This window comes from Drosophila mojavensis, unplaced genomic scaffold, assembly GCF_018153725.1.
Source record: "Drosophila mojavensis isolate 15081-1352.22 unplaced genomic scaffold, ASM1815372v1 contig_19, whole genome shotgun sequence".
NCBI classification, from domain to species: Eukaryota; Metazoa; Arthropoda; class Insecta; order Diptera; family Drosophilidae; genus Drosophila; species Drosophila mojavensis.
Genome location: NW_025318726.1, coordinates 5,905,830 through 5,922,746, shown reverse-complemented (window position 1 = coordinate 5,922,746; position 16,917 = coordinate 5,905,830). Strand labels below are relative to the sequence as shown.

The 16,917-nt window shown below is 40.3% G+C and overlaps 2 protein-coding genes and 1 long non-coding RNA gene across 3 annotated transcripts; 1 reads left to right on the top strand and 2 right to left on the bottom strand.

Annotated features, from left to right (window-relative positions):
* Nucleotides 1-5,992: 5,992 nt before the first annotated feature.
* Nucleotides 5,993-6,303, bottom strand: LOC122756871. Its single transcript, XR_006356733.1, has 2 exons — nucleotides 6,266-6,303; nucleotides 5,993-6,209 (listed from the first exon to the last, which is right to left on the bottom strand). It is a non-coding gene; the product is annotated as an uncharacterized LOC122756871 (long non-coding RNA).
* A 1,505-nt stretch (nucleotides 6,304-7,808) lies between these two features.
* LOC6572000 (vacuolar protein sorting-associated protein 11 homolog) lies at nucleotides 7,809-10,542 on the bottom strand. The gene has a single exon (XM_001998118.4). The coding sequence runs from the start codon at nucleotides 10,466-10,468 to the stop codon at nucleotides 7,991-7,993; it is 2,478 nt and encodes an 825-aa protein (XP_001998154.1). The 5' UTR covers nucleotides 10,469-10,542; the 3' UTR covers nucleotides 7,809-7,990.
* Nucleotides 10,543-15,974: 5,432 nt separating this feature from the next.
* On the top strand, nucleotides 15,975-16,585 carry LOC26528290 (NADH dehydrogenase [ubiquinone] 1 beta subcomplex subunit 2, mitochondrial). Its single transcript, XM_015166125.3, has 3 exons — nucleotides 15,975-16,132; nucleotides 16,241-16,364; nucleotides 16,427-16,585. Exons 1-3 carry the CDS (start codon nucleotides 15,999-16,001, stop codon nucleotides 16,496-16,498), a joined length of 330 nt encoding a protein of 109 aa, XP_015021611.1. The 5' UTR covers nucleotides 15,975-15,998; the 3' UTR covers nucleotides 16,499-16,585.
* Nucleotides 16,586-16,917: the final 332 nt, after the last annotated feature.

Sequence of the window (16,917 nt, the reverse complement as noted above, 5' to 3'; positions counted from 1 at the left end):
ACCCGCCATCCAGGAGCGAGCGGGAGCTGCGGCCAGGAGCCCCCAGGCGTTAGTGGGCCGTCTTCAGGACAAAGGCAACCGGCGGACGGCGATCGTGGCCATTAGAGTCTCACAGCAGAAGGCCACGATTGATACGGGAGCCTCGAGCAGCTTCATCAGCGAGAGACTCGCTGAGAGGCTCGGAGGGGTGGGCGTGGTGCGCGCCACACGGCGGCGCATACGCTTGGCGGACGGCAGTTGCAGTCAGGTGGACTCGCAGCTGGAGACGACGATCAGCCTGGGAAATCAGCAAATCCAGATACCGTTGCTGATCCTGCCAGAAGTGATCGACGATTTGGTGCTAGGCTGGGATTTCTTGGCTAGTATAGGCACCACCCTGGAGTGTGGCGGTTTGGTGCTGAAAATTGGGCCAAGAGATCCCAAGCCTAGCCGCCAACTGGAAGAGAAGTTATCGATGGTTGCTGTAAGCTTGGAAGCGGGTCCCAAGACGCCATTGGAGGTGACTACGGATAGGCAAAAACCGCTTCATGTGGATAATGAGGTGAAGGGCACCAACAGGACCAAAAAACAACGGTATCTTCGACGGAAAAATGTGGTAGCAGATGCACTCTCACTGCTGCTTCTGGAGAAAGAGGCGAGACGCTTGGTCGCTAGTAAGGAGACGCCAGCTGGGACAGGATGTCGTTGGCTCACCAAGCTGCGCCAGGATCTGCGCAAGGCACTCCAAAAGTGGCCAGACTATCGCGAAGAGTCTGGATACTTATATCGGCACGGTCCGCATCAAGCCGGCCACAAACGTGTGACGGCGTGGAAGCTGTGTGTGCCAACGGAGCGGCGCAAGCAACAGTCGCCACTGGCCACCTTGGGAGCCGAAATACAATTGCTCGGGTGTCCGCACGATACTTCTGGCCCGGTATGTATGGGGATTCGCGGTCGTATGTGCAGCGTTGCGAGCTGTATCAGAACTGCAAGACCAGCCGCATGCAGCTGGGCAGAGGCTGAATCAAGTGCGTCGAAACCTGGAGCGACAAGACAGGATCAGGCGTGGACAGGATCAGGCGTGGCATTATAACCTACGGAGGCGGCAACGGAAGCCGGCCGTAGGTGACAAGGTGTGGGCAAAGGAACGCCACTTGTCTAATGCCGCAGAGGGATTTGCAGCAAAACTGGCACCACGTTATGGAGGCCCAGTTTTGTGTCCACAGTCATCTGCCGGATCAGGTCGGAGGCCGACAAGCGGTCCAGGATGGCGCATGTGGCGGATCTCAAGCCGTGGAGAGGAGACACGGGAGCAATAGAGCGGATTTTTTTCCCCCGAAAAAAAAGGGAGTGAATACACAGTGAAGTGTATTGCTTCTCATTTAAGTGAAGAAAAAGAAGAAGAAAAAAACAGCAAAAATTTTGCTCAAAAATTCATAATTTTTTCGTCGAAACGCATCTGTGGCTGGAAAACCACCGTTGCCACCAGGAAATTAACTGTATAATTGCACAACAACAAATGTTTAAATTGCGCGCGCACGACAACTAGCAGTGTACAGTTCGGTACCTAAAACCTAGCTGCCAGTGCATGCGCAATGCAATACAATAACAAGCTGTGCATGTGCAAGCAGCACCCACCTACATTGCATGTGCACTTAACAAAAGCGAAAAGCGGAAAAACAACAGCAAACCGCATACATTCCAGGCGAAAGACTTGCTGCACACACACACACACAGCTCAGCGATCGCTAGCGCACGAAGCGGCACCAAGATGTCAAACCGAGCGACATCTAAAACAGCCTACAACAAAAGCGACAGAGACATATAAAACAGCCAACAACAGAACACACAGCGACATATAAAACAGCCAGCGACAAAGAGATAAATAAAACGGCCAACAACAATGTATAGCAGCAGAAGACATTGCATTTGAATGTTCGGGCACCGAAGGGCTGTATATGCATGCGTCGATGAGAGTGTGAAAAACGGTATCAGGGCGATACCGTAGCCTGCCTGGAATTGAGCCATAAGGCAGGGAAGGCTACAGTGGGCTGAACAGAGGACACAGGACCCGTTATATGCTGCCGCCTACGCAGCCGGCGGCACGGCAGCAGAGGGTATATGTAGGCATGTGGGCATCGGGCCGGTCTGCTTGTGGATGAGTTACCAGAGTGGACCGACGGCGCTCGAGTGCGCCGTCTACACGCCGTGAAGTGTTCCAAGTGGAGACGAGGAGCATGCAGCCATATATTTGGGTTGCTTGTCGGGAGATCGGGCCACCATCGATGCCTGCCACGCGACAAGTTCAACCGGTTGCCCGTGCTTGGGCGTAGGCACACTTTGCTGGCCGATCCTCGTGCACTGGCTAGCGGCTTAGCTGGAGCTGTGCGCGAATGAGGTGTGAACCGCCGGCGTCAAGTCCGGCACCGGTGGCCGTGTCGAACGACATCGACGTGGCCAGCTCTCAACAGCAATCCAAGAATTTGTCTGCAGTGCCGCAACGGAGATGCAGCAGCAACCAGGAGGGTAGCTGCTACCATGGAACGCCTTCATCAGCAGCGGAGAGGACGACGAGGGAGTTGGTGAAGCAGGTGGCCGCCGCACGAGTTCGATTATGTACGCGGGGCATACAGTCGGGCATGTGGCTGCTGGGAGAGTGTGGTTGCAGACGCCTGCCACGCGACTAGCTCCACCGGCTACGGATCTTTGGGGCGTCGGAACAGCTTGGCAACCGGTCCTCGCGCACTGACCAGCGACTTTGCTGGCTGTGCAGAGGGATGCTGTGCACGAAAGAGTTTCGACACCGGTGCCTACTCGCGAACGACGTGTGTGGCCCGATCTCCTAGCAGCAGTACATGAAATGACTGCAGAGCCCCACCAGAGCATCCTCGAGAGTTGAAGGAGCAAGTAAAACCAGCAGGGAGACGTCTCCAGTGGCCGAAATGGCAATTGCCGTGCGCACATGCGCCAATGCCACCGGGGGTGGCAAAAGCTCCCGGCGTGGGCATTGGCAGCGGCAGGACATCAGGTCGAGGGTCAACAAGAAGGAAGCTGCCCGGACTGGAAAAAGAAGAAATCGTTAAAAATTTATGAAAATTTAAGAATTTTACACTCCATTCACTTACCGGCAGCATACAGCATTGCCAACGGTAACTAAAAGAGCAGCTGATGTCGTTAACAGCGGCTATCAGCGCAAAATGGAGCGACGCGGGATGGAGCGACGCAAAACGGAGCAGCGGAGCTGAGGCGGGTGGTCTCGTGTTTTCCCGATATACAACGGACCTAGACAAAAAATTTGAAGTCTCCAGCTCTTATATCTTCTGAGATCGACACGTTCATACATACGGACGGACGGACAGTCAGACGGACAAGGCCAAATCGACTCAGCTCGTCGCCCTGATCAAGAATATATATACTTTATGGGGTCTGCCACGCCGTTACATACTTTTAACAAAACCATTATACCCTGATTTCCACATTTTCAATGGGTTCAGGACATAATAGAAACACAGCGAACCACGGATCGAAACCTTGCACAGGAACATCTAGATATTTGCAAATATCAACTGAAGATCGTAGTTCCACAAAAAAAGTTATTAAACATTTAAGTTCTCATAGTAAGCGCACACTGCAGCTCATATGTACTTAGGCGTGGGTGCTTGTGTGCGTATATATGTGTGTGTGTGTGTGTATGTGTGTCTGTATGCCTGTGTGTGTATGCGTGTGTGTGTGTGTGTGTCTTTGTGTGTGTGCGTGTGTCTTGTGTAAGCCGATAGACGCGAAAAATGATTGAAGTAGCTATTGCTCCAAGGGGTCAGGGGATTTCGTAGTCGAACAGTCTTGACTAGAGTTTTCTTACTTGGTTGAAATCCAATTGTGCGAAAAATTCCAAAACAACAGGGAGCGGGAATTCTGGATTTTAAAAAAAAATTGGCTTTATATTAATTTTATGTATTTATAATTTTATATATATGTATGTATAATTTTATACTTAATTCAATTGATCTTATTTTGAGCAATATTATCAAACTTTGAGATTTTTTGTAGACAAAACGTAAAAATTTACTCATAAAGCTTATAAGGTAATTAAAAAGAAGGTATGCAAATGATTTGATGTATGTAATACAGAAATTTATGTTCTAACGAAATACGAATATTGAAAGCCAATATAAAACAAGTAAGAACGTTGCAGTCGGGCGTTACCGACTGCGGAATACTCATTCACATCCCATCAACAATTTAGTAGTTCAGTTTCGCTCTAATACTGTAGAAAATTCGTTTTCTTCCGATTTGCCACGCCCCTACTGGGCGTAGACACAATTTTCATCATCATTTTGGTCAGTTTTTTGAAAGAGCTAACAATATCCTAACTGCAAAATTTGAATGCTTACGCTCCAAAAATGTCAAAGTTACAAGTAAATGTCAAAGTTTCGTTATCCCACGCCCCTAAAGAGGCGTAAAAATTATTTTAGGGCTATCGATAGAGGAGGTTACTAGTAACTTCATTATCCAAATTTCCAGCTGTTATACATTAGGAGATATAAACTTTTGCGTCCCCCTGAGGGCGGACAAATATCCGTGGAAGCTTTTTGGTCTTGGCTGGTCAGCCCGAGTATATATACAAAATTTGTCTCTACCATTAATAGTGTCCAAAATATAGAAGAATTTAAAAAAAATCACTATATCTTCAGGTCCGATTTATTAGGTCCTAATGGGCGTAGACATATACTTTTAATTAATATACTTAATTAATAATAAATGTTTATAGACATTTTTAGCGTTTTAGCTTTAAAACTCTAGGAAATACAGTTTTATCCGATTTGCCACGCCCCCAATATGCATAAATATATTAGCCATAGCCCGTAATCTTGGGTGGTCGATGCGGATCTACATTCCAAATTTCAGCTTTCTAGCTCTTCAACTAACATGATTTTTGGTATATCGGAAAATGCACTTTCCGATTTGCCACGCCCCTAGTGGGCTGATCGAAACATTTTTAACACGTTATAAATCTGAGATATACACGAGTATGTGTTCAAAATTTCAAGTCTCTAGCTTGTGAGGAGCAATATAGGTATGCACGTATTTATGTATATGAACGTACGTATTTGCTGTGCGTTTATATGCATATACGTGCATATACATGTTGCTACACACAGCGACGCGAATACTGTAGGAGCGACCCTCGCACTGGAAAGGGGGTCAAAGTCCTGTTAGAGGCGGTCGCTTTCGGTCCTACAGATTCAGCAATGGGTTCGCGTCGCACGCACGACGATCATCGGCGACCGTTAGCCGAGGTGCCGTTCGGGCCGGGTGACAGCAGTGAACATTTTCACTCGCATGGCAACAACGGTAGTTCGGCCTATGGGAGACTGCCACGCAATTTGGCGGGAAAGTGGCGTCACCCAGATCACGCCACTTTACCGTTTTTATGGGCACGAGCAACAGAAAGGCCCCGCTCCAGAGCCGAACAGGCCCCATTACCACACGAAGCAGGGCCTGTGGCTGGGGTATAAAAGGCCACCAGTAGCTCCATACGAGGCGGTCGAAACTATAGTGAAGAGAAGATATAAAGTGAAAGTCGAAGTGCGTGTAGAAAGTGCCAAAGTCAAGTGAAAGTCAACGCGAGTGGTAAATCAGGACTCCCAGGACATCGTGGGAACAGCAAAGACATCGTGGGAACAGCAAGGACATCCAGAGGGAATCCTTGCGGATCATCAGCGGCACCGATCAGGACATCGGTGCATATCAGCGGCTTAAGTGACGCCTGCACATCGGAGTAAGTTCACGTAGCCGTGCGCAAGAGAAGTGTTTGTGAGTGAAACGTAGCTAGTGTTGTGCGGTGAACGAGTGGGATAGTAGGAGAGGCCTGTATATTAGAGCTGTAAAACTATCGATGGTTGCAACATTCAATAGTCTCGATGGTTTTACAACAATTATTCAATAGCATCGATAGTACTATCGAAAATATTTTAAAGTTCAAAAACAAACTAAATAAATGCATATTTAAAAATAAAAATAAAAATTTTAATGAACAATAATGAGATCCTTCATGGACAATAACAAAAAAAAAAAGTTTAGATAAAATTAAAATTAAATGCATGGCTTTTATTCTTCTGCCAAGATCCAAGAGTTATGATTAAGAAAGACAAGCATGTCCACATGCTTAGCTTTTAAGGCAGCTCGTCGTTCCGTGATAATCTGTCCAGCCACCAACACCAACGATTTACCTACAAATATATACTTATTTTTATACTTAATTGCTTCTTATAAATGTATTTCTTACCATCTTTATTTCTTATCATCTCTATCGATAGTATAAAAAACAATCGATATGAACGCAGAAATATAAACATTCGATATATCGATGGTTCAATCGATAGTTTTACAGCACTATCTCCAACACCTTTCGAGCAGGGTGACCGAATATGGTATTTTAAATACTTTTTGGTATTTTATCAGCTCCGATTTTGCTCAAAAGTATTTTAATGGTATATAGGTATTTAGTAGCATTTTTCTTCGATTTTATGGTATTATATGGTATTTTCGGTTTGGTCACTCTTTAAGTCTTAATGAATCGAATGCTTAATGCTTAAAACTTGCTTAATTTTAAAACAAATAAATAGAAAACATGAGCAATAAGCAAAAATATAGAGCTGAGTGGGAGACTATGCCGGAAAATGAAAAATGGCTGGGAAGGAGCGCTAATAATATGGATGCGCACTGCAAAGCGTGCCAGACTAACATTTTGAGTAGGCTGGCGTCACTTAAGCAGCATGCGGCTACACAAAAACAAAGATTTAATAATTTAGCCCGTTTCTAATCCGTCGTGTGAACGCATATTCTCTCAAATTAATTTAATCAAAACGAAAAATCGAAACCGCTTTAAAAATGTAAATATATCACATATATTACATGTACAATAATCATTGCGCGAAAATGGGTGCAATAATTTTAAGCCCAGTGAACAAGTGTTATGTAAAGATAATTAAATGATCTTAAGAGAAACTAGCAAGACTGAACAAAGAAGTTCCTTTACTATTTTATTTTAAGAAAATGTTACAAAATGAATTTTAAGCATTTAATTAATTAATTAAGACTTTAAATATATATTGGAATATGGAATTGAATACGAATGCATATTGTTCTAGTTTTATGTTGGACTGAAATATTATTAATTTTTTAAAATGAAATAAACAACAAACATTTTTTGCAATGGGAAAACCCTTATTTTTTCTATATATAATAAGTCAGTTATTATTTTATTATAATTTGAATTTCAAGACGATTTATTTGTTATGGTATTTATAATGGTATTTTGTAAAATATGAAATAGTATTTTATAGTATATTTTTGAGACCAAATTGGTATTTTTCGTTTGGTCCGGCGCGGTCACCCTGCTTTCGAGCTACAGTCCAAGCTTTAAATGTAGACTTATAGGTATTTTATATAATTTCGATTTTTGTTGTAATTTAATCCCCGCCTCTATATCCACCCCCTCACCCACACCTTTGTAAAAGGCGTGTTTCAAATACTAGACACTTGTGCTTTTTCTTTTTTTTGTGCAAGCACGTCTATATTATATTCATAATCTGAAAGTTTCATGAAGATAGTCCACCCACAAGAAAAGTTATTAAACAATTAAGTCCCCATTGTAAGCCATCACCGCAGCCAATGCGTGTTTATGCGTGCATGCGTATGTGTGTGTGCATGTTCAAATAATTATTGAAATACTTGTTTTCTGTACTTTTTGTAGGCTATTTAATTATAGTTTTAGTTGACAAGTTTTTCAATATCTTTAATAAAATAAATATAAACTCATAAATTGATTGGGGCTTTTAAAATTCAGCTTTATTTCATATTTAATTATACTATTTAATACATTGTGTACATAAATAAATCTTTGAAATTTAAAAACAATTGTAGTCAGAATCATAATTTTCATCAAATGGATTTCCGATGTTTTATTATGGGAGACACAAGCTTCTTTTTCATAACACTCATTCTATGTTTATAAGCTATGAATTCCAGTTGCGAAAATACTTGAAACCCCCTTCATTATATCACAGGACTTAGTGATTAAATCAAGTTGTTCATCATCTAATTTAGGGTATTCTAAGACGGTACCACACAACCCACATCCGACATCATCGTAGATTTTTGTGTCATAATTAGTGCGTACACAATCTTTATGGAATGAATGCTGACAAAGGTAATAAATCGATGGCATATGTAAAGATTGCCGGCAGACATCGCAATACTTGTTACGAAATTCTATTGGATTCAATTTATAATGTGATTCCAATGAGTTATGGATTGCTATTTCGCAGTTAAGATCTCCAATGGAGCCAAGCTCACATTTTGCATCCATTATGTTTTTCATGAATTTTTCACTTAAAAACGGCTTACAATCTTTTATTTTTATATCGGATCCAGCACACACTTTTTGTAATATCGTGAGCAATGACCGTGGACCGATTGTCAACAATGATGCAAGATTCGGGTTCTTCTTTATGTGTTGATCTAAGCATCGAAGAAAGCTTTTATCATCTTCAGAAATATTTTCAGATTCCTCACTAGTTTTACAATTTTCAATTCCAATGGCAAATAAATAGGTCTTTGAAAGTGTTAATATCTTCTCAAATCTAATTGGCATTTTTTTTACTAAATTAGTTATATCCTCAGCTGAGATTTTATTTTCTTGCCATAAACCCAAATGTAGGCTAAATAAATAATAGAGTAATTTTTCATCGCCAGGTGAATAGTTTTCTATATAGTACGATAATAAATTTACGTTAAGTTCTGAATAATCTGGAAATATCATTAAAAAACGAAGTATGTTTTTTATTTTATGGCTTTTTACCAAAGATTTCAAAGTATTTAAAACAATAGTGGAATCAACCGATAAAACTTCACGTCCATACTCAAGGAAAAAATTAAAAATATCTTCTTCGTCAGCATTATGAAAGTCGACTCCTTGAAAATTATTCACTGTATGATTAACATCTGATAAATTGATACTTCTATTTGAAATCTGTTTAAAATCAATAATGTGGGTAGTATCATTTCTAATAATCCATAATTCTCCAATCCTTGAACGTAGCCTTTGCCGATCAGAGCAAATGTCGAGTAATTTTTGATGATCAAATGTAGTGATTTTACTTTCTAATAATTTTTTTACATACTGTATTAAGTTATCATTGTGTCTTGAACTTAATAGTTTTGAAATAATTTGGTAAGGTTTCAAAATACCGATGGTTTGAGCATACTCAGTAACTGCTCTAGCATAGAAACCTTTGAGTAATAAATTATTACCGTATTTTAAACGTAATATGGCATTATCATATTGATACTGACTTTCGTCTTTTTTCAACATCATTAGTGCGTTATTATGCATACACTTTGCAATAAGAGTTTTAACTTTAATATTTGTCGGATACTCTTTTAACTCATGGACATTAAATTTACATACATTCTTTGAATTGTCATCTTTGGTGATAAAATAGTAGAGCTTATTGGAACTTACACAGTCAATCACAGTGGATATTCGCTTGTGTAATAAAATTAACTTGTTATCAATATCAACGACTGTAATGGCTGATCCAAAATTAGTTTTAACTACAACAAGAAGATAATTGTCAATCCATGAAAGAAATTGCTTATGTCCTTCAAATGCATAACATGGTCCCCGACAATCGCGTCTAAAACAGTAGATGGCGTCATCACGACCAACAACTAGAAATGAATCTGAAACAGCTGGTTGAGATAAAGTGCAACACTGATTAGCCATATTGTGATTGCTGTCAAGAACCATTTTGGAATCGATTATATTTTTATCATTTAATTGTATACAATATATTACATCCACACTTGTAACAAACACATTGCAAGCTTTCATTTCATTTTGTTGATCACAAATTGAAAATTGAATTCCATTTATCGGGCTTGAGGCAATAGTGTGCCTGCGCATATTCAAGGACAGATCCCGATTGATACTCCCAAAATATAGCAGTATATCACCTTTTTCAAAACCGACACCTAAAGCAAATAATTTTTCGATGCCAATGAAAGATATCTCGAAAACGGTTGCAATACTTGTAGCTAACAAATTTATGGTTGATAAACATAGTGGATGTTCCTCCTTTTTCGTCTGGTTTAAATCATATATACAAATGCATATAGCGTAATTATCATTTTGCGAAAGTACAGCAAGTATATTGGTGGTTGTTATACAGCATAATTTGATCGGTTGATGGCCGTCAGGGCATTTTAAACTTATCTGCCGGGATTTAACTCCATTTTCCATAAAAACATAAACCATTCCACTTTTGGAACACAATACAAATTTGATGTTTGGTTTTCCATTTTCAGATTTAATTAGATTGCAGCATTGTGCTGTAATTTCCGTGTTTTGAACATTTAATTGTATGGATGACAATGCAACTAAATCAAAAATTTCAACATTTTTCCATTCGAGGAAACTCATCATGCCAAACTTTTATAAAACTATAATAAATAGTAAAGATGAGAGTTAAGCGATAAGCTTGTTTGAACGCGATAATTTGAATTACTGTCGATATACATATGTATCTAATCTCATAGCACCACTGACCAAAGAACAGTAGGGCTGCAAAACCATCGATAGAGGCACTTACCAGAGAACACATAGACTAGACATGTAGAACAAACTTTTTCAACACCGAAAAAATGCGCTGAGGAGACTACACAACTTCGTATTTGCTCGGCTCAGTCTCTTGAGGCTCAAGCAGTGAATATATATATCAAGCAGTGTGCTGCAATCACTCAAACGAAATGGTGCCCTTCTTATATGAAGCACAGCTATGCGCTATTTGTCCTACTCTCTATCTCTATCTCTCTCTATGGTCTCTCAAATAGCAACTTTTTTTTTTTTTTTTTTTTTTTTTTTACAGTTTAGCGCACTGCTACCTAATTGGTAACTTAATCTAAATAGATATTTACAAAAATTTATTTACTTAAAAGCATATTATTATTAATATTATATGCTATATTTTTGTCAATTCTGGAGGTGTTAGGTCAAGACCCGATCCAATAGGTCTTGAGGGTGGTCTAAGAGTCTTTGTGTGAGGGAAAATCGTGTTAGTTTTACGCGACACTCATGTGAGAGCGTCACACGAATGATTCATTGCATTGCGTCTGAGCGAAACAGATGCTAAAGAAAACAGAGACTGACGCTGAGAGCGAGACGTGTCTGCACAATTTTTTTGGTTATGATGCGAGGAAGAGAATAAACGAAAAAACGCTCAACTCTCATTTGCAAGCTCTGCTAACCAGAGAACACATAGACTAGACATGTAGAACAAACTTTTTCAACCGAAAAAATGCGCTGAGGAGACTACACAACTTCGTATTTGCTCGGCTCAGTCTCTTGAGGTTCAAGCAGTGAAATTATATATCAAGCAGTGTGCTGCAAGCGCTCAAACGAAATGGTGCCATTCTTATATGAAGCACGGCTATGCGCTATTTGTCCTACTCTCTATCTCTATCTCTCTCTATGGTCTCTCAAATAGCAGCAGCGCACAGAAATTGAAAATTGTACGCGACGATCCCAGCTCTTTCCTTTTGAGTGAAGGGTATACCGAAATCATAAAAGGGTTTGTCACGCTCATGCAAACAGAATGTAAGCGTTTCGATGCACGAATAACCATCGAAACGCTTACAGTTTGTTTACATTTGTGGAAGGGTTTGAAAGCGTTGGTGCTCATAATTAAAAGGTTTTTGCGAAGAGCGTGCACACACACACTTGCAGTCTCTGGAAACATGTGTGAGTATTAGTGGCCTGTGTGCGAAACTCTTGCTGCCTGCGCAAATTGTAAAGCTGAAAATTTGTCAGTGATAACACATAGACTAGACAAGTAGAGTCACTAACCATAGAACGCATGCACCGGACAAGTGGTGTAAAGCTCCTAACTTTTAGGTTCGGGTTACTAAAATATACGAAAGCACAATCATTTCGCTTCATGCGCTCGACCGAGATGGTCAAATGTTGAACAAAATATCCCTCTATGCTTAATGTTCCCCTTGCTCTCTTTCTCTCTCTCTCTCTCTCTCTCTCTGTTCTCTGCTCTGTCAAATATGTATATGTATGTATGGATGTGAAAACAAGCAGTAGCTCATGAAAATTGAATTTTCGTCGCGTTACCCTGAATTCATTTTCAATGGGAAATCAGGGTATAATTGTTTTGTGAAATGTATGTAACAGGCAGAAGGAGGCGTGGAAGACCCCACAAAGTATACATATTCTTGATCAGGGCGACGAGCTAAATCGATTTAGCTCTGTCTGTCCGTATGTTTGAACGCGTCGATCTCAGAAGATATAAGAGCTAGAGACTTGAAATTTTGTTCCTAGGTTCGTGCACTAACCAGAGAACACATAGACCGGACAAGTAGTGTAAAGCGTTTTGCACACTTTTTTTCGGAAGTTATCTCCCAGACACTTCGTATTTGCTCGGCTCTTCACTTTTTGGGTTCCGGCTACGAAAATATACGAAAGCACAATCATTTCGCTTCATGCGCTCGACCGAGATGGTCGACTGTTGAACAAAAGATCCCTCTGCGCTGAATGTTTCCCTTGCTCTCTCTCTCTCACGATGCTCTCTGCTCTCTCAAATATGTATATGTATGTATTGGCGTGTGCCTCCCTCAACTTAGAATGGTGTGAACGATTTTGGGTTTACCTGATTAATCCCAGTGGGCAAACATATGCAGGTCAATTTGACACCTTTTTAAAAAGATGAATACGTAAATAGGTCAAATTGATCATTTTTACAAAAATTTGGATTAATCAGGTACCACATTTTTAAAAAACATTCAGGTACCACATTTTTAAAAAACATTCAGGTACCACATTTTTAAAAAACAATCAGGTACCACATTTTTAAAAACATTCATTCTGATAGGTAACCCACGATCATTGAATCAAAACAGGTACTTCAACATAAGCGCGCCTCTTCAATCAAAGCCCAAAATCGTTCACACTATTCTAAGTTGAGGGAGGCACACGCCAATGTTCATCTCCCATGCATACATACAAACACATACACACACGCACATGTAAAGGCACACAGGCATACAAGTGCTTCTACAAGTTATATCCCAAAATTGTGAGCAGCGCCTCCCATGCGTACACACAATCAAATTTATATACATACATACATACATATGTATGTGAACACTTCACAAGATCGACAAATGCTGGGCTTCAAAATTGCTACAGGCAGAAAGAGCTTCGCACACAATCATACAAAAAAAGTGAAAAGCCGAGCAAATACGAAGTGTCTGGGAGATAACTTCCGAAAAAAAGTGTGCAAAACGCTTTACACTACTTGTCCGGTCTATGTGTTCTCTGGTTAGTGCCAGACAACTAGTGGAAAGCTTTTTGCACGCTTTTTTTGAGGCTTTAGAACCCCCGACAGCTTTGGACTCGCTCGGCTCCTTACTTTTAGGCTCGAGCTACGAAAAAATACGAACGCACAATCATTTCGCTTCATGCGCTCGACCGAGATGGTCAACTTTTGAACAAAAGATCCCTCTATGCTCAATGTTCCCTTGCTCTCTCTCTCTCTCTCGATGCTCTCTGCTCTCTCGAATGTGTATATGTATGTATGCATGTGAGCACAAGCAGCAGCTCACGAAAATTGAAATTTCGTCGCAGCAAGAACCCATACCTTCCCTTCTGTGTGAAGAGTATACCGAACTTTTCAAAGCGTTTGCCATGCGTTTTCGTTATTATTTGTGGAAAGGGTATGAAAGCGTTGGTGCGCATAATTAAATTTTTTCGCGACGAGCATGCACACACACACTGTCCCTTGCTACATGTACTATGTACTGCATGTGAGCACAAGTAGGGCTCACAAGAATTGAAATTTCTTCGCAGCAAGAACCCATGTCTTCCCTTCTGAGTGAAGTGTATTCCGAACTCTTCAAGCCGTTTGCCATGCGTTTGCGTTATTATTTGTGGGAAGAGTATGAAAGCGTTGGTGCGCATAATGAAAATGTTTTCGCGACGAGCATGCACACACACACTTACAGTATGCTACATGTACTATGAGCATTTGTATGCCTGTGTGCAAAGCCCTTGCTGGCTATAGCAATTTGAAATCCTAGCATTTGCATTTGGTCGATCTTGTGAAGTGCTCACACTTACATAAATATGTTTGATTGTGTGTACGCAGGGGCCGCGATGCTCACAAATGATGGGGTTATCATTGTAGAAGCATTTCAGTGCCTTTATATGTATGTGCGTGTGTGTATGTTTATAAGTGTATGCATGCGACATGAGCATTGACGTGTGCCTACGACAACTTAGAATTGTGAGTACATGCTACATAGTACATGCTACATTGAAATAAAATCATCTACTTAAATATAAGCGCGCCTCTTCCGGTCAAACCCAAAATCGTTCACACAATTCTAAGTTGTCGTAGGCACACGTCAATGCTCATGTCGCATGCATATACTTATAAACATACACACACGCACATACATATAAAGGCACTGAACTGCTTCTACAATGATAACCCCATCATTTGTGAGCATCGCGGCCCCTGCGTACACACAATCAAACATATTTATGTAAGTGTGAGCACTTCACAAGATCGACCAAATGCAAATGCTAGGATTTCAAATTGCTATAGCCAGCAAGGGCTTTGCACACAGTCATACAAATGCTCATAGTACATGTAGCATACTGTAAGTGTGTGTGTGCATGCTCGTCGCGAAAACATTTTCATTATGCGCACCAACGCTTTCATACTCTTCCCACAAATAATAACGCAAACGCATGGCAAACGGCTTGAAGAGTTCGGAATACATTTCACTCAGAAGGGAAGGCATGGGTTCTTGCTGCGACGAAATTTCAATTTTCGTGAGCTGCTGCTTGTGCTCACATGCATACATACATATACACATTCGAGAGAGCAGAGAGCATCGAGAGAGCAAGGGAACATTGAGCATAGAGGGATCTTTTGTTCAAAAGTTGACCATCTCGGCCGAGCGCATGAAGCGAAATGATTGTGCGTTCGTATTTTTTCGTAGCTCGAGCCTAAAAGTAAGGAGCCGAGCGAGTCCAAAGCTGTCGGGGGTTCTAAAGCCTCAAAAAAAGCGTGCAAAAAGCTTTCCACTAGTTGTCTAGTCTATGTGTTCTGTGGTTAGTGTCTCTGGTTAGTGGTTCGTGTATAGCACGCGCATATCGAGTTTTGCTTTAAATATCGATAACTTCTCCCGTTATTTTGTTATCGATTAACAACATTATCGAAAACCAGGAATTTATATCTCCTACATCTTTAAAGCTAGAGTCTCCAAATATTATAAGTGTACTTATATGCATTTTATACAATTTAGGTTTTTGTCAAAATTTACCCTCCACCTCTAATTCAGCGCCTCAGCATCACATATGTAAAAGACGTATTTCAAAAGTATTTGTAGGGACTTGTCCTTTGGCAAAAACATGCATATCTATGTTATATTCATAATCTGAAAGTTTCATGGAGATAGTCCATCCAGAAGAAAAGGTTTTAAACAATTAACTTCCTTCTTGTGTAAGCAGAAAGACGCGAGGAATTATTGAAATATCAGCTACTCGAAGGCTTCATCTCGTACTTGAGCCGTCTCGACTAGAACTTTCTAACTTGTCATGATTTTTATTTTTATTCGAAAATTGACACACGATTGTCGAGCTCAATAAAATCAATTTTCTCCTGGGCAGTGTACGAATTGTTTTTGACAATAATATTCTGGTACTTTGGAGGCACTTTAAATAATGCTAGCTGGATTTTAAAAAATGCCAAATTTCCGGCCTGCAGCTAGATTACAATTTATCCAATTGGCAGTTGAAAAATGCCAGATCTGGCCGATAAAGAGCTAAGCTGGCAGCCTTGGTGGCTAGTGATTTCATACTTCATGAATATAATTATCAAACCTGCTTCTTCCAACTGTGTATTTATCGATATTTTATATAGTTCCATATGTAGCTAGCTTTCATGTATATTGTTAGGTGTAAACCAGCATTAAAAATGTTCGGAAATTTGAAAGTCTTTAAAAGTGTATTAGCGGCAGAGAAAGCAATTACTTTTTTAAATGGTAGCATAAAAATCATTAAAAGACAAAGTCATGTGTAAGTCTAAATTGATTAATTAATAATCAATTGATTATTTTGATTTTTCGGCAACCTTATATAATTTGTGTGTACTATTGTCATTTATTATCAATTTGAATTCTCTAGCGTGTCATACCGTAGTGCCCCACCGCCTCATTCAAAGGCAACTAGAATTGGAGCAGTAGCCGTTGGGGGGGCCATGTGGTGGTGGGTTATTTGGCACCTTTGGCATGAGCCAGATCACATCACGGTTAGTATTAAGTGATGTTCATGAATCAACTATAACTGTCTGTTTATAATTATTTATTCCAGGGAGAGTTTGACTACCCCAATGCTGCGAAATGGTCTAATTTCCACTTGGGAATCCCTCGTGATGAAAAATAGTAAAATATATTCACATTAAAATGTTATGAACAATTTTTCACTTACAGAGAAAAAATTAAAAATAAAATTAAATTTTGCAAGCCCGTACAATACAATGAGAATGCAATTCTTAGAGCTGAGTAATGTTACCAAACAGTTATCTAGTAATCTAGACGCTGGTGAAGTATTAAATGAGTATAATTTTGATAATTCTCATCTTCAAACGGGGACATCTATGTTGGTATCACTTTCTGTGTTGTCGCCTAAATCACTTGCTACTCCTCATAGTTCTAACTGTATCTAGCGTTGTATTGATTTGTCTATAACACCCATTGCTACTAGTGCATTGGATAATCAAGAGTCTACTACTAATAATAAATATCTTAAAAGCATTCTGTGGTTTTTCATCAAGTTCAAGAGTCTACTACTGATTCAAGTAA

Coding starts and splice junctions, on each gene's coding strand:
- LOC6572000 (XM_001998118.4), bottom strand. CDS start 10,468: ATGATGAGTTTCCTCGAATGGAAAAATGTTGAAATTTTTGATTTAGTT.
- LOC26528290 (XM_015166125.3), top strand. CDS start 15,999: ATGTATATTGTTAGGTGTAAACCAGCATTAAAAATGTTCGGAAATTTG. Junction 16,133..16,240: donor ATTAAAAGACAAAGTCATGT/GTAAGTCTAAAT, acceptor TGAATTCTCTAG/CGTGTCATACCGTAGTGCCC. Junction 16,365..16,426: donor ATGAGCCAGATCACATCACG/GTTAGTATTAAG, acceptor TATTTATTCCAG/GGAGAGTTTGACTACCCCAA.